This window comes from Eretmochelys imbricata, chromosome 2 (genome assembly GCF_965152235.1).
Source record: "Eretmochelys imbricata isolate rEreImb1 chromosome 2, rEreImb1.hap1, whole genome shotgun sequence".
Classification (NCBI taxonomy): domain Eukaryota; kingdom Metazoa; phylum Chordata; order Testudines; family Cheloniidae; genus Eretmochelys; species Eretmochelys imbricata.
In genome coordinates this window covers 157,313,940-157,341,814 of record NC_135573.1, presented here as the reverse complement: position 1 = coordinate 157,341,814, position 27,875 = coordinate 157,313,940, and the positions used below count along the sequence as shown (strand labels likewise).

The window sequence follows — 27,875 nt, the reverse complement described above, 5'->3', positions numbered from 1 at the left end:
GATCAGTAAGGAGTGGGGTGGGGGGGGGCCTGCCAGCAACCTCCTGGGTATATGTAAATGATTATGGAATTACCTGCACTGTACAATTCTATCTGCTGGGTACTCCCAGATACTTAGGAATAAAGCTACAGCCTAATTAAACCACATTCAGTGTCTTCTGTCATTCCAGCACTGCCGGACAATGGCATTCTCCTTTACAGTGTCACAAAGATGTACAATAATGTATGGTCAATATTAGATTTTATAACCCATCAAACTACTGTAAGCAACTGTAAAATGTAGATTTTTTTGTAAAAATTACAATGAGGAAAGATGAACTAAGTCACAGACTAACCAACGTAGCTATGCCATTAAACTTTTAAGTGCAGACCAGGACTAAGTCCCAAAACTAAAATCCAGATTTCCCCAGCACAGTCCAAACAGTAGATCCACTCTTAAGTCCCAACAGTCCATCAACACACCAAATAAAGCTTTAGCCTCTCTCACCACACCTCACCCCTCAGGTACACCCAAGTGTCACTCACCACGCCTCACCAGTCAGGAATAATTCCAGCATCTCTCACTGTGCCTCATCTCAGCCCCTCTAGCTGTGGTACTTCTCCACCCTGTTTCCTTCCCACGTATGGTTCCAGCTCTTGCCTGGAGACATCAGTGAGCTCACCCCTCCACCATTCCCCAGCTGTCACCCCTCTCTGGCTTCATCTCTCCAGCTCAGAGGCAGGAAGCATCTCCCTCTGTTGCTCTCAGCCTTCAGCCCTCTCTGGCTTCAGCTCTCTGTCTGGGGAAAGTTAGCAGATGACTCCCCGAATGCCTTCCTGCCTCCTGCTTTCACCAGCAGCCTGATCTGGCTCCACTGCTCACTAGTGAACTCTCACAGCTCCCTCCTTCTGGAGCTTCCCTTTCCTGAAGCTCTCAATCCAGCTCTCCTCTTCTTCTGAGCTCTCTTCCCGTTTCTGGACCCTGGATTCTGAACTCTCCCCAGCCTTTGGGCTGTATCTCATTTATAACGCTCAAAGGCAGCTCTGCCCTTCTCACTGCGCCATACTAGGGTGCACCTGGACTGAAACAGGAAAGAGCTGGACCCCGTTTCATTTGAGAGGCCAGCTACCCTGTTACACCATAGTTATTAGAAATACACCATTAAAAGAACAAAACACTTACCTTCTGCTTCCGGATCTGATGAATTAACCACACTGAATAATAAAGATCCATCTCCATTCTTTTTCAGATAACCCATCTGTAAATAGAAGTATATGGATAAAGGAGTGGCCCTTATAGTCACGGTTATAGCTCAAAGGAATCCAAATTTAAAACACCAAGATTTTAGTTTACACAGGCTTCTTTGAAAAAATTTCCTAGCTGGCCTTGACTTCTCTTATACTGCACTTCTATAGACCTTTTTCAGTAAAAAGGAATGTAGAGTCCTGGCTGTACAGTAATTTCCTTCTAATGAATGCTTCAAAGATTGAAGACTTCCTTTGGAACAAATGATCCTTTGTCCCTTATCTGACTTATCATTCTTAACTCAGACCTAAAACTTGTTCCCCATGCAAGAAATCCCATATTAATTCTGGACCTCAGTTTCATTTGTTCCATTTTCTAATAATAAGGATTTTTAACTGTCAGCAAGAGAACGTAACTCCCTCCTTCATGAGCTTTCTAAATCCCTGCTCTTTGAAGTGTAAGAGTGAAATCCTGGCCCCACTGCAGTCAATGGGAGTTTCACTAATGACTCCACGGGAGCCAAGATTTCACCCCAGGTGTCCATGCTGCCAAGGCTAGACTGCTCTTTGTGCCAGTAAAAGCGACCATCGTGCCCATCCTCCATCACATCCATTTCCAACCCAGTGTGAACTGCTTGTTTTCACATCTTTCCAACACTTGCTCCATCCTGTATCTTGGACATTACATCTTCCTGCTCCCTTGCCACTCATTTCACCCAACCTCTACACAATCACAGGAATCAGATGAACTAATTCATCTTTGTGTCTAAGTCTACCAGCTCTGTAAATTTAGGACTTTAGTTCTCCTTCGGTTAAAGGAAACAGCAAACTTTCAATTACTTCAGTGGGTGCTATATCAAGCCCTTAGGAAAAAAAACTCTAATCAGAGGATCAGGACTACTTGATCGCACATGCCTGACTGTCTAAAGACAAGCTATGATCAGGAAGAGGACTGAAATAGGATTTGCAGAGACACCACCACATTCTGATAACAGAGTAAAGCAGAAGTTAAAGTACAACGCTCGATCTGAGCCAAAAGGCCAAAAAGCTGCCTCTTCCCAATATCTGAGGGATGGGTGCTCTTTCATTCTTCTACTTGGAACTTACCTGCTGCTATTACTTTAAATCTCACATTAAATATCCCTCTCTTTCTAGTTCATGATTTTCTTTCTTAAAGCACTAGACACTTCTCTTAAGAAGTGCCACAAAGAAAATTATTTCTAAATAGTTTATTAAACTCCATATTACACATAATAAAATGGGTGATGCACATCTGGAAGGGGGAATGCACAAGAATGCAATTCCTCCAGATCACAAAAGAGCAGCAACCAACACCAAGAGAGGGTTTGAGGGCGGGCCATCATTGGCTGCAGCCACTAGGTCTGTATTAGCCTGTATTAAAGCCTGGGCCTTAAAAGCTGCACAAATGGAGCAATTTACTCCTCTTCCACATGCTCATCCCCTCTTCTTGTGAGCTGGTTACATTCTGCATCAACTAGCCCTCTTCAGAGTTTGGCAACTGGCTGTTTCACACAGGACTGCTGCTGCATGTGGCTTTCAAAGGTCTGTTCGGAAGCTTCCAAAAGAGCCTCAATTCCCAGTATGCCCTTCTAGTGACACAATGAAGCAGAAGGTCCAGTAGGAAACTAAAGCTTCTCTCCTCCCACCCCCCCACCCCCTTGCTGAATCAACTGTGCTTACTGCAATTCCTCTTAACAGTTAGGGAGGTAAGATGCAGGAAAGTAAGCAGTTAAAGTTGCCAGTTATGTCCTGATCCCCGCCATCCAAGCTCTCCAGGAAACCTTTCCCTTGCAATGACCACCAAATGCAGAGGAGCAAGATGGACTGGGACAGGGAATGGGGAATGCACATGCATCCTGGGCCTTTTCAGCTAAAGCAGTCTCTAGGAACTCCTGCCATCCTACGACACATGAGAGATGGGGGTGTGGAACGGAAAATGAAAATGAAGCTTCATTACAATGTTAAGTCTGCACATGATAAAATTAAACAGTTTCTGTAAACCTCAATGTCTGCCTCAATGGAGGACTGGAGTTACTCAGGACTCTGCTATAAGCAGAGTCCCGCAGTCTTCAAAATTTCCCCAAGCTGCTATTTCCTACAGCACCCACACAACTCACAGCACAACCCCCCCACCCCCTAAAAACAGCTTGTCACACCCACTCTACCATCGATGGCTGTGGAAACTTGTCAAGGTCACAAAGCTGGGCTCACCATTTATGCTGGCCTTAGTGGCAGCTAATAAAGGAGACCCCCTAAATGATGTAGTTGACAACTATGCAGCCTGTAAGCGTACCCATGTATCCACATCTATGTTATAACTGAACCTTCTCTGGAGCCATGTTCAAGACAGTTTAGCCTGCTGTTAGTGCCCCAGGCTCACCAACACCCAGGTGCAGATGGCAGGGTATCTGTCTTCTTTATGTAGCATCACTCAAGAATGTGTTATGTGTGGTGAGCAGTAGTCAGCAACTAGAGAACCAAAAAGAGTTGGGGTGCGGCGCACTGAGATCTCTACCTAAAGTAGGAAGTCAGGAAAATGTAAAGATGAACTCCAAAGGGGGAAAAGAATTCCTAATAACCCTCAAATACATACTAATGCAAATTTACCACCAGCTACCTGTTAACATGGTAAACAAGAAGAGAATCCTGCCACTCTGTCACAGTCATCTCTAAGGGCAAGGACTCCAAGGCAGCTAACCTAACTACCTGACTATTTTCTCCTGGTGAAATTCCGCAGAGCTCTGACATGAGACCACTACATGCCACTTAAGATTCACAGATATTAAAGTCAGAAGGGACCATTATGATCATCTAGTCTGACCTCCTGCACAATGCAGGCCACAGAATCTCACCCACCCACTCCTGCGATAAACCTCTCACCTATGTCTGAGCTACTGAAGTCCTCAAATCATGGTTTAAAAAGACTTCAAGGAGCAGAGAATCCTCCAGCAAGTGACCGTACCCCATGCTACAGAGGAAGGCAAAAAACCCCAGGGCCTCTTCCAATCTGCCCTGGAGGAAAACTCCTTCCCGACCCCAAATATGGCGATCAGCTGAACTCTGAGCATATGGGCAAGATTCACCAGCCAGATACCCAGGAAAGAATTCTCTGTAGTAACTCAGATCCCACCCCATCTAACAGGCCATTGGGCCTATTTACCATGAATATTTAAAGATCAATTAACTGCCAAAATCATATTATCCCATCATACATCTCCTCCAGAAACTTATTGAGTTTAGTCTTAAGAGACACTGAACCCCTAATTAAATGGCTTAAATGGGACTTAAGTAATACAGTCCTTTTGCTGGCCTTTTGCTGGCCTTCCATAAAAGATGAATTTGACCCACCATAGACTTCATGACACTCCGGAAATACAAGTAATATCCATAGAACTTATTTCCTGTGATGTGACAAATATTTACAAGTCAGACACTATATAAAATGGTAGACTTGACCATGCTGTAGACCTTGCTGTTTGGTAGATATCTGTTGATCCGGTCTCGAGCTTCATCTGCTGCATGCTCCACCAAGGCCAGGACATGTTCTTCAGCAGTGCTGTCTGTTAGACTGCATGCATTTCCTTCAGGTTCAAATATGCAACTAAAACAAATTACAAGTTGTTCAAATAAAAATGGAACCAAACCCATTTTCAAAACAATAGCAAACTGAGTTTTGTGACTGCTAGCTAAGTAGTACCAACATTTTAAAAATTCACTCTTCTTCGTAGCATCAATTTGTCTATATGTTTAAGTCTCGCACGTGATAAAAGTCCTACCATAACTTTGAAGTACTGAAATGACAACTGAGTAGACAAAAAACCAACTTCCTTCACGATTTTAGTAATTTCTATATTACTACGAACAAGTGAAACATCTAATGTTTCATATTAATCAACATCCATCACACATTCTTGTTTCTGATGGCAAATGTGAATTTTAAACTTTACTTTTCAGTTGAACCCTTTTAACTAAAATAGCTACAAGCAGCTAAATACAAATGGAATCACAAACCATACATTAATGGAACAGGACACAGTTTGAGCTACTTCATATATAAATGCAAAAAAGTATAGAAAGAGAATGTTGTGGAAGAACAGACAAAATGCATCATCTCTGTATTCTTTTAAAATGTATATAATAATTTTCAGTCTAAGAGGCTTATGAATTATAAAGTCACTAGGCACCTTGAGCCACTTCTCAGGTGCTATGTAAGGGGCTGTGTAAATTAGATTTCAGAGTGGATAAAAATAAATGATTTTTTAAAACAAAAATCAATAAAATTGAATTTTTAAAATTTAAATTGGATTTTTTTGATAAAATGCTTTTTGAGGAAAAAACCTCATGAGGTACCAGGGGCTTCTGTGTAGATTTAGGTTAATCTTTCTATCTACCCAATGGGACTCAGTGCTCAGTCTAGAAGATACCAGAGATGCTTAGTTTTGCAGTTTTCAAACTGTGGATTTGTGTCTCCAGAGAGAACATGCTCGGTAACAGCAAAAATGTTTTAAAATAAAATAAAATAAAATAAATAAATATGTAGAGGTGAGAAATAACAGACCTCAACCCTATTGTCCCTATGTAAATTTGGATACACAGGGTCAGTCTCTTACCTCTCTCTAAAAGTCCAAAGTTTCAAAAAGTTCAATGAATAGAAAGAAGATTGTTGGGGACAGAATAGATCTGGATAAGGAGAAGAAGTCTGGAGATACATGTGAGAAGGAAGGGACAGGCAGTTGAAACAAAAATGAAACTTGTTTCAGCAGCATATGCCAGAAGTCTGAGTGTAGCATTCATTGATTTGATATCTACTGTACCATTCTGTCACTAGAATGGAAAACCTATAATGGCAGCCAGCCGTAAGAGACCCAATTTGGGAATACTTTAATGAAGTTCCTCTACCTGTGGGCAAGACAGGCATGTGTGAAAAGAGAACAACAAAGAAATGCAAGGCCTGTTTACCTAAATGAAACAACATTATGAGAAGCGTTCCTTCTCGAGAGAAAGCTGCGTTGAAGATGATGAAAAGAACATGTCTGAACATGCAGGATCTTCAGGTTGGTAAACTTTTTTATTTCACACTTTTTTCTTAAGGGCTGCCCATCTTCCTTCTGGACTATTCTTGAATTCTCACGTTTGAGCAAAAAATATAGTTGTTACTCTATAGTACTATCATTTTAGATACAGTTGTGATAAAAAATAAATAGCTGAAATAGGCAGATCTTCCTTTTATAATTTCACCTTTGAAGCAATACTGAGTGTCAGTGAATGCAATGAGTAATACTAAATGAGTAGTGTGGTAATAATAATTAAATAACTGCATTGACTTATTTTGTTTTGGAGAATCCATCCTCAACATACAGGATTCTGAAAACTATCCACCTTCAAGATCATCAGCATTTTCTATAGTTTCAGAGTTATCTGCCAATGATAATGTTTCAGTCACATCCTGTATGCTATATAGCCACAGTCTATCACCTGTAGCAAAAATAAATAAATAAAATAAAATAATAATAATAAAATCTCCATCATCCAGAAACCACCAAAAGGTAAATTTGCGATAAGAACCAGCAAGTTACAAAAAGAGGTAATTGATGAAAAAATTGCCCAGTTTGTTTATGCAACTTACTCTCCTTTCCATATGATTGAGAACCCACACTTCATTAACATGGTTCAGTCATTAAGACCAGGATACAGTTCACCCAACAGAGCAGATGTCGCAGGCAAATTGCTGGATAAAGTGTATGAAAGAGAATTTGAGCAGCGTGCAAAAGGTTTAGAGGGTAAAGTTGTTAACCTGAGTCTTGATGGGTGGAGCAATGTCCACAATGATCCTGTTGTGCATGCTTGTGCTGTGTGTGCATTTCCTGATGTATCAATTGTTTCTGTAAGGAAGACAGCAGAAGAAGGGAATGTCTTCCTCACAGAAACAATCGATACATCAGGAAATGCACACACAGCAGAATATTTACAAGAAGTAGCAGTAAAAGCTCTAACAAACTGAAAAAAATGTCAAATGTCCATTACGCAGCTTGGTCACAGAAAATGCTGAAAATGTATCTAAGATGTGAAGAAATTATTTAGAAGAGGGTGAAGAGAGTCCCAAGCTAATAACATATGGTTGCAGTGCTCATTTGGTGCATCACCTAGCCAAAGACTTCAGTGTTCCAGAAAGACAGGCTAATGTTGTTGAAATTGCAAAATACTTCCGTAACAACCACTTTGCAGCGCTGCTCTGAAAAAAGTGGGAGGAACCAAGCTAACCCTCCCACAAGACGTGTGATGGAACTCAGTAGTGGACTGTTTTGAGCACTAGATCAAGAACTGGCCTAATCTGATGACAGTTTGTGAACAAAATGGCGAAAAAAATAGACGGCAGTGTCACAGCCAAAGTTCTCAACACCGGGCTTAAGAGAAATGTTGACCACATGCTGAGTACCCTGAAGCCTATTTCTGTAGCCTTGAACAAAATGCAGGGAAATTGCTGACGCTGTTGAAATTTGGAAGGAACTGAGTGAGCTCTTAAAACGAGAAATATGCAATGACAGAGTTAAATTACAAGCATTACAAAAATGAATGGGACAAGCACTATCTCCAGCTCATTTTCTTACAAATATTCTAAATACTTGATACCAGGGTCAAACCTTAACTGCTGAAGAGGAGCTGGCTATGACATGGACATCCAGCAATCATCCCTCCATAATGCCAACTACAATAAACTTCAGAGCTAAGGGTGAACCATTCAAGAAATATATATTGCCTGATGATGTTTTAAAGAAAGTCACACCAGTGAACTGGTGGAAGTCACTTAAACACTTGGATTCAGAGACTGTTCAAGTAATAATCTCACTTTTAACAGCAGTAGCTTCTTTTGCCGGTGTAGAAAGAGTAATTTTCTTCCTTTGGACTAATTCATTCCAAATTGAGAAACTGTTTGGGACCTAGGAAAGCTTGTTTTTCTTTTCCAAATTATGAACAAACAGGAAAATGAAGGTGAAGACGAGTGAGTTAGCTGCAGAAGCCAGTATTTTAAATTTCTCATGTTAACCTGGCTGACACAGTCAATTTAATTAGTTTTTTTAAAAATATATTTCATTTAAATATTTTAGTTTAAAAGATTTTTAACAAAAACAAACCTGATTTTAAAAAACTTGAATGTTTAACTAAATTCAAAAATTCAGATGCTTGTTTTGTTAAAATATTATGTTTGCGATTGAAGAAAAAAATCCAGAATACATAATGTTGTTGTTTTAGGTTAATTACCTTTGGTAAATGAAATAACCAAACAATCATTCATTTTCTGATATAGCTGTAAAACTAATCTGAAAAGTTTTCAAAATAAATCACTTTAAAAATGTACAGCATGTACCTTCTAAAAATGAAACCTACATCTATCTCTGAGTTGTGAAGAATATGTATTAAGGTTATAACAAGAATGTACTTTTATAAAGAAATTCATGATTAAATCAAGTCTTACTGACTAGAGATTTAAATCATGATTTAAATCAAATCCACAGTTAGATTTCCTTACACCAATATTCATGTCATCCTTACACCAATCTTTTTTCCCTTTCTGTGATCCTTCCAATCACTCAGCATGCAAGATACATCAGTACAGAATCCCTTAAACCTAGTGGCCCAAATTCAAATGGGATGTATAGAAGGCAAAATATTCCAGAAGTCCCATTTATAGAAAAACGCAAAAGTTCACAGGTTCATACGATATTGAGCAAAATATCCTTGATTGTCTGATAATTAGGGCTGTCCATTAATCGCAGTTAACTCACGTGATTAATTCAAAAAGATTAATTGTGATTAATTGCAATTTTAATCGCACTGTTAAACAATAAAATATCAAATGAAATGCATTAAATATGTTGGATGTTTTTCTACATTTTTAATTATATTGATTTCAATTACAACACAGAATACAAAGTGTACAGTGCTCACTATTATTTTTATTACAAATGTTTGAACTGTAAAAATGATAGAAAGAAATAGTATTTTTCAATTCCCCTCATGCAAGTACTGTAGTGGAATCTCTATCATGAAAGTGCAACTTAAACAAATTTTTTTTTGTTACATTGCTGCACTCAAAACCAAAGCAATGTAAAACTTTAGAGCCTTACAAGTCCACTCAGTCCTACTTCTTGTTCAGCCAATAGCTAAGAGAAACAAGTTTGTTTACATTTACAGGAGATAATGCTGCCCACTTCTTATTTACGTCACCTGAAAGTGAGAACAGACGTTCGCATGGCACTTTTGTAACCAGTACTGCAAGGTATTTACGTGCCAGACATACTAAACATTTGTATTCCCCTTTATGCTTTGGCCACCATTCCAGAGGACAGGCTTCCATGCTGATGACACTCATTAAAAAAATAATGCGTTAATTAAATCTGTGACTGAACTCCTTCGGGGGGAATTGTACGTCTCCTGCTCTGTGTTTTACCCACATTCTGCCATATATTTCCTTTTAATAGTTTCGGATTATTTAGCAGTTTCGGACAATGACCCAACACATGTTGTTCGTTTTAAGAACACATTCACTGCAGATTTGACAAAATGCTAAAAACGTACCAATGTGAGATTTCTAAAGATAGCTACAGCATTTGACATAAGATTTAAGAGTCTGAAGTGCCTTCAAAAATCTGATTGGGACGGGGTGTGGAGCTTTCAGAAGGCTTTCAGAAGTCTTAAAAGAACAACACTCCGATGCAGAAAATACAGAAGTCAAACCACCAAGAAAAAACCATCAACCTTCTGCCAATGGCATCTAACTCAGATGATGAAAATGAACATGCATTGGATCATTATTGAGCAGAACCCATCATCAGCATGGACGCTTGTCCTCTGGAATGGTGGTTGAAGCATGAAGGGACATATGAATCTTTAGTGCATCTGGCACGTAAATATCTTGCAATGTCAGCTGCAACAGTGCCATGCGAATGCCTGTTCTCACTTTCAGGTGACACTGTAAACAAGAAGCGGGCAGCATTATCCCCTGCAAATGTAAACAAACTTGTTTGTCTGAGCGATTAGCTGAATGAGAAGTAGGACTGAGTGGGCTTGAAGGTTCTAAAGTTTTACATTGTTTTATGTTTGAATGCAGGGGTTTTTTTGCACATAATTCTACATTTGTAGGTTCAAATTTCATGATAAAAAGAGACTGCACTTCAGTACTTGTCCTGAGTGAATTGAAAAATTCTATTTTTTATTTTTATAGTGCAAATATTAATAAAAAATAAATAAAGTGAGCACAGTATCCTTTGTATCCTGTGTTGTAACGGAAATCAATATATTTGAAAAAATGGAAAACATCCAAAAATATTTATATAAATAGTATTCTATTATTGTTATCTTGATATTGTATTCTTTTTAATCACTTGATAGCCCTAATGATAATATTATATCCCATTAACTAATTGTTTAAAAACATTAAAAGCTTAGGTCTCTCTGACTCCATCCAATGTTGAGTGTGTCAAATTTCTACACTTCTGTTCAGGAAACTTGATCAGTGACATTTTCAAAAGTGACTCAGGCACTTAGGATTCTAAATGCTTAAATTACTTTTGAAAAATGGAACTTAAAACTTAAATTTTTTAAAAAATTTACAAGATTCTACTGGAAAAAAACCTAAAGGGTTCCCTCTCACCCTTTTTATCATGAGTCATGGCTGTACAAACATGTACCTTTAGGTTCCGGTTTTGCTCCCATTGCAGAAGAACTCCTGCTGACCTTAATGGTACACGATCAAGCCCTTCAGGTTGTGCAAGATGTAAGTTGGTAAATGAGTGTGAATCTAAGTAATTAAGCCCAAGGGAGTTATATAAACATTGAGGGGACCAGGAGAAGGTGCAAACCACTTCAGAATTTGATCTCCTGGATGGAATTTGAGACTAGTAATTCAGTTATCTGAGTTTATACTTTGGTAGAACACCAAAAGGAAGGATGGTCCAGTAGTCAAGGCATTAGCCTGGAACCTGGGAGACTCAATGCCCTGCTCTGCCATAGACTGCCTGTGTTTTGAGAATAAGTAAATTAAAGACTACGAAGTCCTCAGATACTATGGTAATGGGGGCTGTAAGAATTAATCAGAATTTGGGCCCTATTGTGCCAGGCACTGTACAAACCTAAATGAAGGTGCTCCTCCTTATTTTGTATGTAAATCTTGAGTTTGTATTCCCATTAACAGAATTCTACTTCCAGTTTATTATCCTCAATTCCATCAAGAAGCCCATGAAAAATAATCCAGTTTTATGAATGAAAGCACTAGCACTTACACTGTTGTACAACTCTCTCCCACTACAGTAGAACCTCAGAGTTACAAACACCTTGGGAATGGAGGTTGTTAATAACTATGAAATTTTCATAACTTTGAACAAAACTTTATGGTAGTTCTTTTAAAAGTCTACAACTGAACATTAACTTAATACAGCTTTGAAACTTTACTAGGCAGAAGAAAAATTCTGCTTTTAACCATCTTAATTTAAATGAAACAAGCACAAAAACTGTTTCCTTACCTTGTCAAATCTTTTTTTAAAACTTTCCCTTTATTTTTTAGTAATTTACATTTAACACAGTTCTGTACAGCACTGAATTTGCTTCTTTTTTTTGGTCTTGGCTGCTGCCTGATTGCATACTTCTGGTTCCAAAAGAGGTGTGTGGTTGATCGGTCAGTTCATACCTCAGGTGCTCAGAACTCTGAGGTTCTACTGTATAATAATTCCAGTCAATGCAAACACTCAAACATTTGAAGAGGTCTATTTTTAACCCCACATCTCTGTCTGTCTCTCTCAAACGCACACAGACAGAACTGCTAAATTAATCTGTTTCTTCCATTAGACACTAACGATGATTACCAGAGCTGTCAATCACCAGGTCTGTTCCAAAAATCGCTGTGGCAGATTATATTCTAAATTTTTTTTAATATTTAAAGGGACACCATAAACTTGGAAAAAAAGCAATAGTTGACTGGAAATTTTGAACCTAGTATAGTTACTAATTATAATAGGCAAGATTACCTTAACTGAAAAATGTTTGCAAAAAAGTTTACTACTTTTTCTAGTGTGTTTACTCTGTTCATTTGACAAAACTGCTAGTTTTACTGTTTCCTTTGATAAAAAGACCCTTATAAACAAGAGGGGAAAAGAAAAAATGCCTCATAAAACATGTTTAAAGGGATATACAAACATTCAGTTTAAAAAAAACTACTATTTGCTAATTTTGGACTTTTGTTTGCAACATCTATTTCATAACATTGGTGTCAAAACAGTCATCCTTTAAAAACTTGAAGTTCAAAATTTCTCAGTAGGTTTTGACATTATTCACAGGAACTATTTCTGCAACTTCAAGAACTTTTGGGAAATGTGATGATAAAAAGTGACAGAGGCTTTAAGCCACCATTAAAATAAAGTCAGATCTCAATTTTAGAGCATGTAAAAGAGGAGGCGAAAATATTTATCTATTCATCAACAGCCATGTCAGGTTAGTTTGCAGAGGGAGGTATATTCAGCCTTAGAAGCAATATGGTTTGTAATAGATTTGGAATCATCAAGCTGTGAAACTACTGCATGATCAAATTTCATGTTAACATTGTATTACTTCAAGTATCAAACACAAAACTGCAAAACCCTACTCCTTACCCAAGCCTGGCCTGCTGCATTGATCGAGAGTACAATAGCTGCCACAAAGCAGTATGCATTTCCATTAAGACCTTTACCTAATAACTTCTTTACTTGGCTTTTTGGATTTCTTGGTAGTCTCTACTTGTACAGGAACGACTTCAGGAACAGGTTCCTCAACAGCTGTGTCTTCATCACCCAAAAGAGCTGCCTGCTGAGAAAAATCCATGTCCTGCATAAACGACATGCTGCGCTTCAAAGCTAACAGCCGTTCCTAGAATCAGAAAGGACAGAGCGGCAGGGACTTTACCTTTCCCTCATAGCCAAGATGCTATGATAATGGGATGGGATGGGAATGGCCATGGCCTTATTTTGCTCCTATTGTCTAACTTCCAATGGTGATGCAACATGATTTGGTCATGGTAGCATGGCACCAGAATTTCTCAGCCCGACTATCAAGAAACAAATAAGAACTACACATGTAGATATAGCTGCCTCTTTTACATATAGACTTACCATAATTGAACTGCAACACACATGCAAGGTAGCCTATAAACACTAGTCCACATTAACAACTATTTTAGAGTAATAGACATGGGAAAATTCCCTCAAATCCACTATCTTTTTACAGTCAAAACTTTTTAAAAAAGCTCAGCTCCTTTAAAATCAATAGGGTAAATGAAATTTGTTTCTCAAGTGAAACCTTGTGTCCAAAGTTTCAGCCTGAAACAAATTTTTATAGTTGGGTTATATAGATTTAGGCCCTGTTTCTGCTCCCATTAAAGTTAGTGGCAAAGCTCCCACTGATTTCAGTGGTGCATAATCAGGACCTAAAAGAAAGGGGGGTTATAATGGAAATGCCGACAAGCCCTTAAATATAGCAGCACAGGTGGGCACTGCTATAATTAATGACAGATGGATGAAATAATGTTTATCACTATGACTGATTATAGTCCTTGTCAGTTTAACCAATCTTTTCTGCTTTTTGTTTTTAAATAGATCTCTTACTTTGCTCATCATCTTAAAGCCTGTGTGGAGTATCTTCTTGGCTAGCTTGTAGTACACAGTATCTGGTCTGTTGTACGTCATTGCATTATCACACATCAGTTTAAAATCTGCCTGAAAAACACAAAACACAAGAGTTGCTAAAACTTCATACCTCCTTCAATAACTGAACATAAGAAAGAGCTCCAGATAACATCCTGTGAAGACAGCCACATTAAGAAGCATTCAATGCAAAGACATTTTGAGAACACCAAGAAGTGTTCAAGGACATTAAGTGAATATGAAGTAAAAGTGACTTGCAAAGGGTTGCACCTTTTTTGCTTCCTTATGATGTTCAGTGCTGTCCCGAAAGGTTAAATTTTATTTATGCGCACACAACTTTTTCCTTGTTCATTTTTTAAACTCAGAAGTAGCTGGAATATAAAGTCTAGTTTTCCCTGATTTTCCAGGCAGACTCACTGATGGAATGGAGTAGTCACAGATCTGTATTGTGAGCTCTCTCACTCCTTAACTGAAGGTTTGTGTGTCACTGAATCTTTAAGACAGACATTTTTCCCTTCCCTCCCAATCATTTATTCCAATTTAAATTAAAACGATGTAAACAAAAGCATGCAACAAGGAATTTTAGAACAGCCTGAATAAAAATCACTTCTCTTACTCTGGTTTAATTGCATGACATCTCTGATGTTACTATTCCAGTAATATAGTGTCTTTCGAGAGAAACAGGGTACAGAAGAACAGAATTTCTAAAGTAAAAACATTTTTGAAACTACCTTTCAGATATCCTTTAATCATAAAAATAAAAAAAAGTAGAAAAGGCATAAACACATTTTCTTCTTTTGCTTTCCATGTTCCCTTTAAAATCTGCTACTTCTTACTGCAGGACTGCTCTACAGGCATCAGTAACAGCCATATTCTGATATAAATTGGATAAGCCTTTTAAGTGTGCAATTCCTTTCCACGCACATTAAAAAAGAACACTATTCATTATTATTCTCTCACAATAACCCAATGGAAAGTATTAACAGTTTTACATGAGATCCATGAACTATTTAAAAAAATTCTTCTGTAGACTTGAAATGGATATGAAAGTTTTGCAAAGCAAGAATCAAAGCAAACACTCAAGTCCCTTGGCCTTCATTAAATTAGATCATGACATGATAAATTAGAGCTAGCTTGATAGCACTGGTTCCCAAAGGTGACTAACCTGTAACTCCCACTAACACTTAAATACTGAAAGGGTGGCTGTACAAACAACTAGATTTGAATGAGTCTCTGCACACAAATCAGGTAGCTACTCAATGCAAATCATAATTTCTTGGTCACTTGTGCATGAACATACCCTAACTGTGCGTGCACTTTTGTGCAAGGAATTCTATGCCTCTCGAAAAACAAGCCTTTGGAGTTTATAGTCTCACGGCCAGATTTTCAAAGGTGTTTAGGCATTTTTAAACGCAGATTGGAGCCTAATGGGATTTAAAAAAGCCCCTAGGTGCCTATAATTGGAGTTAGGCACTTAGGTGCTTTTGAAAATCTCATTAAGTGCCTAACTGCATCTTTAAGTGCCTAAAGACCTTTGAAAATCTGGGCCTAAACTCCTAACCAGATTCTGATCTCAGAAGAAACTCTTTAAATTAGAATAAATCTTTCTTTTCTTAATTTCCTGTTTCAAGGCAGGGATTGGGAAAGTCCTGCTCTGATACCAAGGGCAAAAGCCATCAATACAATGCTAAAGAAGCAGAGGGGCACAGTCACAGGTTAACTGACTTAACAGGTTAACAGGTTGACCACTTGAGGTTAAGTGATTTGCCTCAAGCCTCTTCGATTAAAGAGACAATTTGAGGGACAGAAATGGGGGACCGTGAACAAAGGCACGAGTGAAGGAGCAAACAAGGTAGGGAGTCTGGGCTCTATGTGACATGACTCCTTCTGAAGAGCTGTATGGGGAGGACAAAAATCTTTTCCTAAGCTATTGGCCTTGGAATAAGCGCCACTCCTTGGCAACAAAGCTATCGCAGGCTCCCTCACCCATTCTCTTTCCTTAGTTGACGCGTATGTTTCTGAATGACTCTTCTCTTACACGGAAATATTTATTCAGATCAAGTACCTCAGATAATCATAACTGGTGTAGCAGCAGTTAGAGATCACTCCTATAAACAGAACTAGAATGAACATTTATGGCTTTATAGGTAAATCCCAACAGCTCAAACTTCATCTCAAAATCAAATACGAGTCAGGGCTTATCATGGAATATTGGCGTAATGTGCTTTCTGTACACTTAATAAGGGAACCATCACATTTTGCACCAGCTACAATTTCCATGTGGGACTATGCCCATAAGAAATATAGAATGTACTGCAACAAGCACCTTGAGATGACAAAGTATGAACCACAGTGATGAAACCCACATCTGAAAGAAAAAGATGCAAACTCTTTGTCAAGTACAGGAGATGAGACACTTGGCAACCTCTACTCCCAGACTATTCAGTAGAAACTGGAGCTACAAAAAGAAACACAGGTGAAGACTTCAGAAACAAACGAGACAATCCTGTTAATAGGGGGCCATGATATAATTGCCATAATTTCTGGGGTGGCTTCCCCCCTGCCGACAACCACTATTTCAGTCTTGCCTGTGTTGAAACTCAGCCTTCCAACTCTCATCCACGTCTTGCTGTTAAGATGCTGAATAGCTCATTCCAATGAACCAGTGGAGTTGGAAGAGATAGAAACAAAAGGTAAGTGTTAGTACACTGAAGACACTGCAACCCAGACCTTTCTTACCAACTCCCATAATGGTCTCATACTTCACTGAACAAGAGAGCAACCCTGAGTGAGAGCACCTTTGTGAAAGACAAGTAATTGTTTGCCCAATACCACCCTGACCTCTCAAAGCAAGGAACAGAACCACTCAACAGCCACACCACCAAACTCTATTAAGTTCTAAAGATGCATCAATACCACCTTATGAACAATGATATTTAAGGCAGTTGATGGATCTAAAAGAATCACTATGAACATCTTGTTTTCATCCATCACCAGTGGAGCAAGCAACCCCACCAATGTAGTTCCCGGTAACTAGAACCAAAATACACCCCATGGGAGTGAAACAGGCCATTTCCTCAAATCCCCTAAAACAAGCCATCAATAACCAAGAAACTGGTCCAATGCTAGCCGGCAATTTCAAACTGTAAATCCCTTGGAAAAGGCAATAATCAAAGAAAGAAACACTAACTGTACAAAAAGATTATACAAACTAAAGTTAGAATTATTCTTTGTCAGAGGGCAGGTCTACATTACTGCTTAAATCGACCTAACTTAAAAAAAAGCCAGCCCCCTGAGCAACGCAAGTTACAACACCCTAAGCGCTGTCCACACTGGCGCTGTGTTGGCAGATGCTCTCCCCCAACATAGATCCTGCTTCTTGCAGAGTTGGAGAAATTATGCCAACGGGAGAGCACTCTGCCGTCGGCATAGAGCGTCTTCATCAGACACGCTACAGCAGCGCAGCTGCACTGATGTAGCGCTTCTAGCATAGACCTGCCCTTACATAAAGTATCTGCCAAAGAATTATGGAGATGTTAATAGCAGCTCTCTAGTTAAAGCGGAGCTGAAATTTCCACATACAGCACATTTCATTTATGTCATAGAACATCACGATCATTTAACATAAGTCAAAGTGCCTCCAAAGGGCACCATCACCTTTTGGTCACTAATGAACGAATCTAGATTTAAACAAATCATCTAGAGTTCTCTAAAACGAGTCCTTCTCGAATGTTTTTTCTAAATGTTATCTCCTTGTAGCACTGAACTGCATACCACAGTAACTTTATCGGTAGTACACATTCTTGGTCTGCAATAATCTTAGCAGTTGCCCTAGGACAGCAGGACAGATTATAGAGTATACAGTATGTTCCCACTCCTACCAACAGGATATAAAAAAGTGTGATGAATTATTTATAAGTGAATGACATGTTAGAAGCCTGACTGACATGAATTAATTTCACCTAAAAATCTCACTCAAATTAAAGTTTTTTATTGAAAATGTTTTGAAGTAACCAAATTCTTATCACTTCACCTTGAATTCGGTAACTGATTTGTACTCATTTGCTGCTATTTTGTCCTTCATAGTGCCAAAATCCATGGGATGTTTTATTATCATGGAATATCCAGGAGCAATGGCATCTGTGACTGGAAAAGCAAAAAACCCATGAGGATCTTTCCTAAAAATGGAATAAAAAGTATATATAATTATGCTAGGAAAGAAAATGATCACTACTCCTTATAACATATCATTTTATGTCATTAACACCAGTTGTCACTTAAAAAAAAAGTATCTGCATCCATCTGCTGATATGGGAGAGAGAATTTTGACTTGATTTAAGAATATTTAGTCTGTTTGGAAATATTTTTATTAGGGGTGTCAATTAATTGCAGTTAACTCAAGCAATTAACAAAAAAAACAATCACAATTAAAGATATGTATCGTGATTAATCGCAGTTTTAATAGTACTCTTAAACAACTGAAATGTATTAAATATTTTTGGATGTTTTTCTTCATTATTAAACATATTGATTTCAATTACAACACAGTATACAAAGTTGACAGTGCTCACTTTATATTTTTTATTACCAATATGTGCACTGTAAAAATGACAAACAAAAGAAAGTATTTTTCAATTCACCTCATACAAGTACTGTACTGCAACCTCTTTACCCTGTAAGTACAACTTACAAATGTAGATTTTTATTTGTTACATAGCTGCACTCAAAAACAAAACAATGTAAAACTTTAGAGCTTACAAGTCCACTTAGTCCAACTTCTTGTTCAGCCAATCACTAAGACACCAAGTTTGTTTACATTTATGGGAGATAATGCTGCCCACTTCTTATTTACAATGTCACCTGAAAGTGAGAATAGGCGTTCGCATGGCACTTTTGTAGCTGGCATTGCAAAGTATTTATATGGCAGTTTTTCTAAACATTCATATGCTCCTTCATGCTTTGGCCACAGTTCCAGAGGACATGCTTCCATGCTGATGCTTTTTAAAAAAATAATGCATTAATTAAATTTGTGACTGAGCTCCTTGGCGGAGAATTGTATGTCTCCTGTTCTGTTTTACCAACATTCTGCCATATATTTCATGTTATAGCAGTCTTGGATGATGACCCAGCACATGTTGTTCGTTTTAAGAACACTTTCACTGCAGATTTGACAAAATGCAAAGAAGGTATCAAAGTGAAATTTCTAAAGATAGCTACAGCACTCAACCCAATGTTTTAGAATCTGAAGTGCCTTCCAAAATCTGATTGGAACGGGGTGTGGAGCATGATTTCAGAAGTCTTAAAAGAGTAACACTCCAATGCGGAAACTACAGAATCCAAACCACCAAAACGGAAAATCAAACTTCTGTTGGTGGCATCTGACACAGATGATGAAAATGAACATGCGTCGGTCTACAGTGCTTTGGATGGTTATTGAGCAGAACACGTTATCAGCATGGACGCATGTCCTCTGGAATGGTGGCTGAAGCATGAAGGGACATATGAATCTTTAGCGTATCTGGCACATAAATATCTTGCAACGACAGCTACAACAGTGCCATGCGAATGCCTGTTCTCTCTTTCAGGTGACATTGTAAACAAGAAGCGGGCAGCATTATCTACTGTAAATGTAAACAAACTTGTTTCTCTTAGCGATTGGCTGAACAAGAAGTAGGACTTAATGGATTTGTAGGCTCTAAAGTTTTAGATTATTTTGTTTTTGAATGCAGGGGTTTTTTGTACATAATTCTACATTTGTAAGTTCAACTTTCATGATAAAGAGATTGCACCACAGTACTTGTATTAGGTGAACTGAAAAATACGATTTCTTTTGTTTTTTACAGTACAAATATTTGTAATAAAAAATATAAAGTAGGCACTGTATACTTTGTATTCTGTGTTGTAACTGAAATCAACTATATTTAAAAATGCAGAAAATATCCAAAACTCTTTAAATAAATGGTATTTTATTATTGTTTAACAGTGTGATTAATCGCAATTAATTTTTTTAATCGCTTGACAGCCCTAATTTTTATTTATAAGTCAGCGCTTGAAACTGTTTGTTTATTGATTTACTGGTATGCATTCTGCACTTCACTTGTATTAGTTTTCCTTAAACAACAAAAGATCAGTAGAAATTGTGGTCACAACACCTTGCAGGAGTAACTCTGGTTTTCATCTTTTTGATTCGCATTTTTCTTCTTTCTACTAAAGCAGTTAATTCAGAGTGGTGTTCCTGATCAACTAGTTTTAGAATTAACAGCTGATTAATAATCTCAAATTTAAAATGTATAGTTTTATTACGAAGGGAGAAAAAATAGGTTCTACTAGTGATTTTTCAAAGACTTGGACTGTACACAGCTGATATCTTCCAAAAAAAATTATAAAATGAAAAAACCTCCCCCAACCAGTGATTTATCATCTCATTAATTATGAACTTTTATTTGAATCAGATAGAGAATAAATCATAAGATTTGACCAGAGATTATTCCATTTTATGGAACAAAAGTTTGTGGTTGGTTTCCAATCCCTAAAATAAGTAATTAATGTACATAAAGGGCCCTAGAACAAAAATCAAATTACAAATGACAACGGAAACTTCTAGTTGCTACTTTTCTAAATGCAATTAATCATGAATAGTTTCTCTTACTGGCTCCAGTAAGGTAGCAATGGCGATAAACCAAATTATAAATCAGTCCGAAATGATTCATCCCAAAATGAAGACCAAATTAGAAGATTCTAAAGCAGCATGTTAATAAGCATCAGTTACCATCTACCTATATAACATGCAGACCTACCTTTGCAACTGACGAAGGAAATGCTCTAATAATTGTTGGATGGGTGTGCTCTCATTTTCAGCTGCAATTTGAGAGTGAAAAATATTTATAAAGTTCAGTTGAATGAAAGTATTTACTTCAGAACAAAGTTCATGTTTTATACCTAACCAAGTCTTTAATACGTAGCCCTACAGCCCGAACTCGCTCCAGAAGTCACTCAGTCTTTCATTTCAAGGGCAGCAAAAGCACATACAATAAATCTATTCCTGACATGCAATAAAGCTTTATTTCCTTATATGTTATTTAATTATATTAAATGAGAAATGTTCATGCAGAATAGAAGTAAAAGAAATACACACACTATGGTGCGTACAGCTACATCATCGTACATGACACACAACCTGCATATTTTATGGCAAGTGTTTAATAACAAGGAGTAATATATTCAGGCATCTGTGTAACAGGAAAATGATTTCATATGTGACACCTGACTGTGCAGATATTGCTGCAGAAGTGCTGATTTCTGCATTTCCTCACTTCATTTTATCAGTGCAACCTTAGTGTTCCATTTACAAAAATTTTTGCATTCAGTTTTCCTAAGATTTGGGTTAATTTTTAAAAAATTAAGACAAAGAACAAACACAGGAGCTAGAGACACAAGTATATTTTAATTACCGCACAGATGAATCTATGAAGTGCACACTGATCCCTTAATGATTGTGCACTTCAAGGAGGGTACACAGATTTAGCAGTTGCAAGAATTAAACAAGCAATATTCTGAATTCTCCTGGAAAGCAGATTAAGACCCACTTCTTACCTGGGTAACAGAGACCCTCTCCCCTTTCCTCAACCAGAACAGGAAGGACAAATGAAATGTTTGGGGAAGCCACATCTCTAGACAGGTGAAAAAGAGCAGCCTACAGGACACATATCACAGTCATCTATTTCAAATTTGCCAGGCTTTCAATGCCCCAGCATGTTCAGAGGCAGTCAATGTGAATTACCTGTAGGATTATGGCCCATCCTGACAGTAGGCTTACACCCTCAATTTAGGGAGCACCTATAACCTGCCAATTCCTCAATATTGATTTGCTCACTTGATAAGTATAGTTCCAGTCTTTAATTTGCCCTGTCAACAACCATCGTTCTAATCTTATGAAGATTAAAATGAAGCCTGCTAATTTTCATACAGGTCCAGATATCTGCTAGACATTTACTGAAGCATCTTTCAAGGAAGCGGCCTAAGCAAAGTTAACAGGACACTCAGGAGTAAGATTCCTTTGTCCTGAAGTTTTTGTTGGGAAAGGATTTCTAAGAATTTAGAAGTCTGAAGGAATTTTAAAAAATGGCTTATAAAGATTATCTAAATTGAATATTGAGCATTGGCTCTAGGATCTAATGGAATTTGTATAGTGAGAAGGGATAAAAACCACACATTACAGGTACATGCACTAGCTGCCTGTTGGCACCTGAAAAGGTTTTAAGGTGATATAAGCCAAATTAATAACTTAATGACTTAGGACCTGTGTACTTGAGAGCCTGCCACAAATAATATCAGGTAGGTGCTTGAACTGAAGCCTGACAATTTAGAAAAGAAAGCTTGCTGCTGGAGAGGCATTCTCCCTTGCCTGTGGATTTGCTCCTGTACTGGTCCAAAATAGTGTGAATTCTCTGACACTTAGGGCATATTGCAAAGACCAATTTTTGTACAGGACACTGAGGGAAGGGTATGATTTAGAGGTGGAAGAGGGACTTGGGGAGAGCTTATGGACAGGGATTTTGTTATGTTTCATGCTGAATCACTGCTTTGGTGTGGGATCTCTGGCTCTTTTGCTCCTCTTTGCATTTTGTTATTATAGGTTATATTTTCATGTCATGTTAGGAAGTTAGAGAAATGCACAGGTCCTTTATACGTTCAATCTGCAGTTCACCTTATTCTGGTGCACATACTGCAAACAGCAATACAGGAATGAAACTTAAATATCCTTTTTTTTAATATTTCAAACAGGCAAATGCGCTCTGATGTGAACTTGTGAAGAATTAACTGAAAATTTACTTCTAACCGGCACCTGGGAATGTACCCATCAAGCCCCAAAGGTGTTAAGAGGAATAACTGCTTTTCATAGAGTATCTTTCCAACCTGGAAAATCTGCTGAAATCCAAGGATTTCAGCAGAAATCGCTACATACTGCTTGAAAACTTAATATCCTAGTATATTATCAGAAGTATTATTTTAACACTCAGTTATGAAAAATTTTAAACAACATACTAGGAAATTTAAATTTTCCAGTTTTCCCATCTAGTCTTGGCCACTTACCTGGCTGAGTTCTGCAAGCTCTGACTGGGCGATCTGGAGGTGGCTCAACTTCCACTTTTTTCCCAGGATCAAAGTCATCCATTTCTCCCTCAGTGTCACACTGCTCTTTCTCCCTCTTTCTCTTCTTTTCTTCCTAATATAGCAATGAGAGGAGATAGTTAAAACAAGACATTCACAAACGGCAGTTCAGGTTCAGATAGAATATTCATACAAAAGCCTTTTATTAAAATAATACTAAGTATCCAAGTGACACCTATGAAAGTCAAGAAATTTAAAGAAAAATATATAGTTTCTTCAAATCCCTATGGGAAAAAAAACAGACTCCTAGTGCTGAACTGTAAGATGGACAATTATGGTTTAAAGCATAACCTTATACATACTTTCTTTAAAATGATTTCTGTTACTTATACCACCTGTCTGCAAATCATTTCCATTTCTGTATCTAGTCATCTACTTTTTTTGGTTGGTAGTTACTATGCTTCTGCTGAAAAAAATGGCATTAAAATGTGTACAAATAATTGCACAATGAAAGAGCACAGTTAACTGTAAAGTTCTGTAAGCCCTAACTGGTCAGCTGTGATACTTCATTCATAGTAACTATAAGATGAAGCAAGAAGTACGTAGTTTTGCCTTGTTCATTGCACATTTATTGTCTGGTGCAGTAAGTAGAAGACAGTATGCACTGGGATGGAGTAAGTATGCTGAAACTCAAACTCCACAGTAGAGGCAACTACAAATGCTTTGCAAGATTGGAGATATTTGACAGATCCTCTCCTGTAAGCCTCCATAGCACATGAGCAATCTTGTATTGAATTAGGCGGCCTCACTCCCATTTTTTACTACAGTGCTTACCGATGCATGCTCAGTGCAGCCCTCTTTCATTTACAACATTTGGATCTATCACTGTTAAAAGGTTCCATAATTTTAGACTGCACATCTGCTAATTATGAAGGTCTGAAAATGGTGACTTAGCGAAGTAAAAAAAACAAAACACATTATAGAACACAACACACTTTTCTTCCCTAATGGCTGTTATTCTGTGCAATTTCAGTTTTTTAGTCCCAGGTAATTAGTGGTAATAGAGATGTTCAAAAATAAGTTGCAAAAATGTTTCTACAACAGAAACCATTTTTTCCATTGCCTTGTTCTCAAGAATTTCTGATCCATTTTTGATCAAACTTTCCAGAAAAATTCACTCTCAGGCAGAAAACAAACGTTGAAGATAATTCAAGTCACCGTGCCTAATGCACTACTGGAAGGTTTTCAAATACTACAGGGATGAAGGCCCTATAAGAATCGAGGGAGAATAGAACTGAAAGGTAAAAGATTCAGAAAGATTTTAGCAAATAAAAGAAGAATGCTTTGACACTACTTAACTACAGATGTTACTAACTTCATGCCCGTTTATGGAATACAGGACAGTCTCATCTTGTACAACATATACAGCTTTCAGTAGCACAAGTCTGGGAAAGCCACGGTATTTACAACTAGCAAAGAAACAAGTGAGAAATGCAGGTTATTGCAAATGAGGGCCAATAAAATCTTTATATCACACACCATGGACTTTATGTACATTATAAAAGCTATTTTAGGAATGCTTTAAGGCGTTTTACAAAAGGTTATACTATTTTTTTTTTAAATCCCTCTCCTTTTGGTAAAGCCAAGCGCCTTAGTTATCAAGGGTATCTGTGCAGGTCTCAAAGGGAGCCACAGAAACCTTTAAACATGATCTAAAATAGATTTTCTATATCTAAGGATGTTAGTTTTGAAGTCCGACGTATCAGGAACTTCCAGGACAAGAATCACATGCTGGGTTCAGTTCAGAAGCTGGGACTCTCCCATTCTTAATGTAATAAAGCACCTGTTTCTAACTCCAATGAGATGCAACATATCAGATTTTAAAAATACAACATTTTCAATTGTAGACAAGCCGTCATGAAGACTGATTAGCGGGTAATACAGTAAAAGATTTATAATAAAATCATTACGTTGTTCTGCAAATCATCATATGAATACCTTCCATATATCTGAGGAGCAAACAGACGTTTCATAAGTTGTAAGAACACGCCCCTTCCTGTTGTCTCAGGGAACATTAAGATACTGGGAACCTCTGGAAGGGTAATTAAATCTAAGGACTGTTAGCTGACCACATCACATATTTTGACGAAGAACAGGGAGAGCAGCAGTCACTAGGACCCAAACCACAAAGGTAGGCTTGGAAGGATTAGGTTTTTTTAAATCAGTAAATATTCGTAAATGTTGATTTCATCATATACAAACAAACGAACAAAAAAAAAAGTCCATAAAAATTAACTGAAATTTTCACATAGACAAAGAAAGATATATGCAGCCTGAGGACTTAAATCAAACTCTAATAAGGATATTTACTTTGTATATTTTGACATGTGATGTTGACAATTTATTTTTTAACAGTTCATAAAGTTTTAACTTTCTGAATCTCAAGGTCTACTGTCATTAGTTATTGTCTGACTCCTCCCATAATTTCCTATAAATGTGAAAATTTAAACTTATAAAAATTGAAAAAATGGTGAAAAATAAACATTGATATCTGTCAAAACTATCAAACACTGAATTGTGCCAAGCCCACGTACAGGGCTTTGTAGATGAAGAAACATCTTGAACTGCCCTCAGATGTTAACAGGGAGACAATGCAGTATCTGAAACTGTGGTTTAACAAGTATCCTGCACAACATTGTGCTAAGCAAGAGGGCTGTCCTATTCTGCACCAACTGAAGTGGTCTTTAAAGATAGTCCCACATACAACATATTAACTCATCTGACATGGAGGTGACAAAGACACAGATGATGATGGCAAGTGAAGAAATCAAAAAATAGTTACACTAGTTGTAGAGGACTTCAATGGGGCTACTCACATGAGTAAATTTAAAAACACATGCATAAGTATTTGCATTATTAGAGATTTAGTCCTACTCCAACTTCCAAATGCAATTAATTTGGTGAAACAGAACCCTCTCTTGTTTAAGACGACAGAAAATTTGGACCAAAAAAAAAATTTTTTTTTTTTTTTTTTTAAGAATGAGATAAAAATGTACAAAAAGGCCCCTCGTTGGATTAGAAGTGGTGGAAAGGAAGAAATAATACTGTTATGTTTTAGTTATGCAGCTCAGTCAACTGTATCTTAAACTGAAATGTGCATTTTCATGTGAGAAAGAGACACTTTTCAGATATGACAAGCAAATGTGGATTTGTATCCCTGCATTCTCGAGCCATTGCTTACCTTTCTCTTCCTTCTCTCTTCGTCATCAAGATGCTTTTCTTTCTCAGACTTTTTTTTCTTTTTCTTCTTCTTTTCTTTGTGTCGCTCTCGCTCATGGTCTGACCTGTCATCGTAATAACTTGAATCATGCCCTGATCCTGACAGTTCAGTGACCTCGCTTCCTCCAACTTTAAGAACTAGCTTCAAGGGCTTTTCCAGCGGTTTATCCACATAATCTAAATTAAAGCATAGTAAAAAAAATTCATAAACACACACAAAAGTTACACAGTAAACAATAATAGTTATCAGACAGTATCATTCTACTGAAAATTCCATTTGCAAACTCGCATATAGCGTAATTACTGTGAAACGTATATGAAGGAGTTTTAAAAGAAAAAATCCTAAATTGACAGATCTGAGGTAGGAAACAGATGTACTAAACAGACAAAAATGTTGGTTTCCTTAAACTTGATCTTAGCCACTTTAACTTTATGATTTTTTATGAATCCTTAGTATTCAAGAAAATAATCTGCTATGTTCTAGAAAACATCAGAAAAATTGTGTAATTGGGTACCAATCCTGAAAACACATTCACACATGCTTAGCTTTACTCACTTGAGTAAGGTAAAGTACAGGTATAAATGTTTGCAGGATCCAGGAATTTAACAGTTTCTAAAGTAAGAATCCCCACAATTCATTGTCTGACAAGAAATTAAATCAATCTTTTATATTAAAAACAAATATTGTGGCAACTATTTACAGACTGTTTTTTTAGATCAGCATTTCAACTATTTGCTTAAGTAATTTCTTCTCGAACCACTAAACAGCCAATATTTCATTATTCCTTTTTGTGCTATTGATGCCTGTCCCATAGATTATAACTTTCTAACAAATAAACTATGTTCATGTGAGGCCAAAAGAATTGAAAACATTTTTAAAGACCCAAGACTGTAAACTGCAGTTACTTGATTCTTTGTCAGATTAATTCAATTCACTATCTTATTTAAAGTGACTCAGGACTGCAGAAATGAAAATGGTACAGTTAATAACCCAAGAGAGAACTGGATAAAAAAGACTGGTGTCAAAAGCGTTTATATATCTTTAGTTTGTGCATTCCAGAGTTTTTATGGCTGTGTTCAATGGTCCATCTTCTCTTGAATGGCACATAATCATAACTAACACTTATGAAGTTTTTTGTTTTGAACTAATTGAAATCGATGACTTAAAAATAAAAAAAACTACATTTTGTTTTTAAAAATAAATTTAAAATTAAATTTGAAACTTTGATTGCCTATATTAGGGCCTAAACTTACGATCTTATATTAATTTAAAATTAAATAAAATTAATATTAGGCAGCACGTTTGCTACCAAAGTTTTTAAAAAAGTCAGCTCACTGAACTGCTGGAAGTGATTGGCTAAGCACCTAGAACCAGAGTTTGCTAAAGTGCTAAACCAGCTTTTGACAGCAAATATCCTTTTCTGCAGGTGCCAAGAGAATATTTTCCTTTCAGATTATTCAACTAGTTCAGTTAAATGACTAGTTCACTGAAACTTGAGAAACCAATTGGGAATTGAAAAAGCAGGAAAGCTTGTTTTCCTCTTCCAACCTATGAAAAAAAATTAAGTGAGGA

At 37.3% G+C, this 27,875-nt stretch overlaps 1 protein-coding gene across 6 annotated transcripts in view; it reads right to left on the bottom strand.

Annotated features, from left to right (window-relative positions):
• The window catches only part of BRD9 (bromodomain containing 9), a 57,578-nt gene that overhangs the window by 27,511 nt on the left and 2,192 nt on the right, over positions 1-27,875 (bottom strand). The window contains exons 2-9 of one of the 6 annotated variants that reach the window (XM_077810882.1): positions 26,265-26,479; positions 23,006-23,138; positions 20,710-20,770; positions 17,946-18,090; positions 13,874-13,984; positions 12,964-13,139; positions 4,701-4,845; positions 1,162-1,237 (exon numbers count right to left, since the gene is read on the bottom strand). In XM_077810882.1, the coding sequence (XP_077667008.1) occupies positions 1,162-1,237; positions 4,701-4,845; positions 12,964-13,139; positions 13,874-13,984; positions 17,946-18,090; positions 20,710-20,770; positions 23,006-23,138; positions 26,265-26,479 (1,062 nt within the window). The remainder of the gene's footprint in view (positions 1-1,161; positions 1,238-4,700; positions 4,846-12,963; positions 13,140-13,873; positions 13,985-17,945; positions 18,091-20,709; positions 20,771-23,005; positions 23,139-26,264; positions 26,480-27,875) is intronic. The other 5 variants (XM_077810884.1, XM_077810885.1, XM_077810887.1 and 2 more) reach the window with 5 other exon arrangements.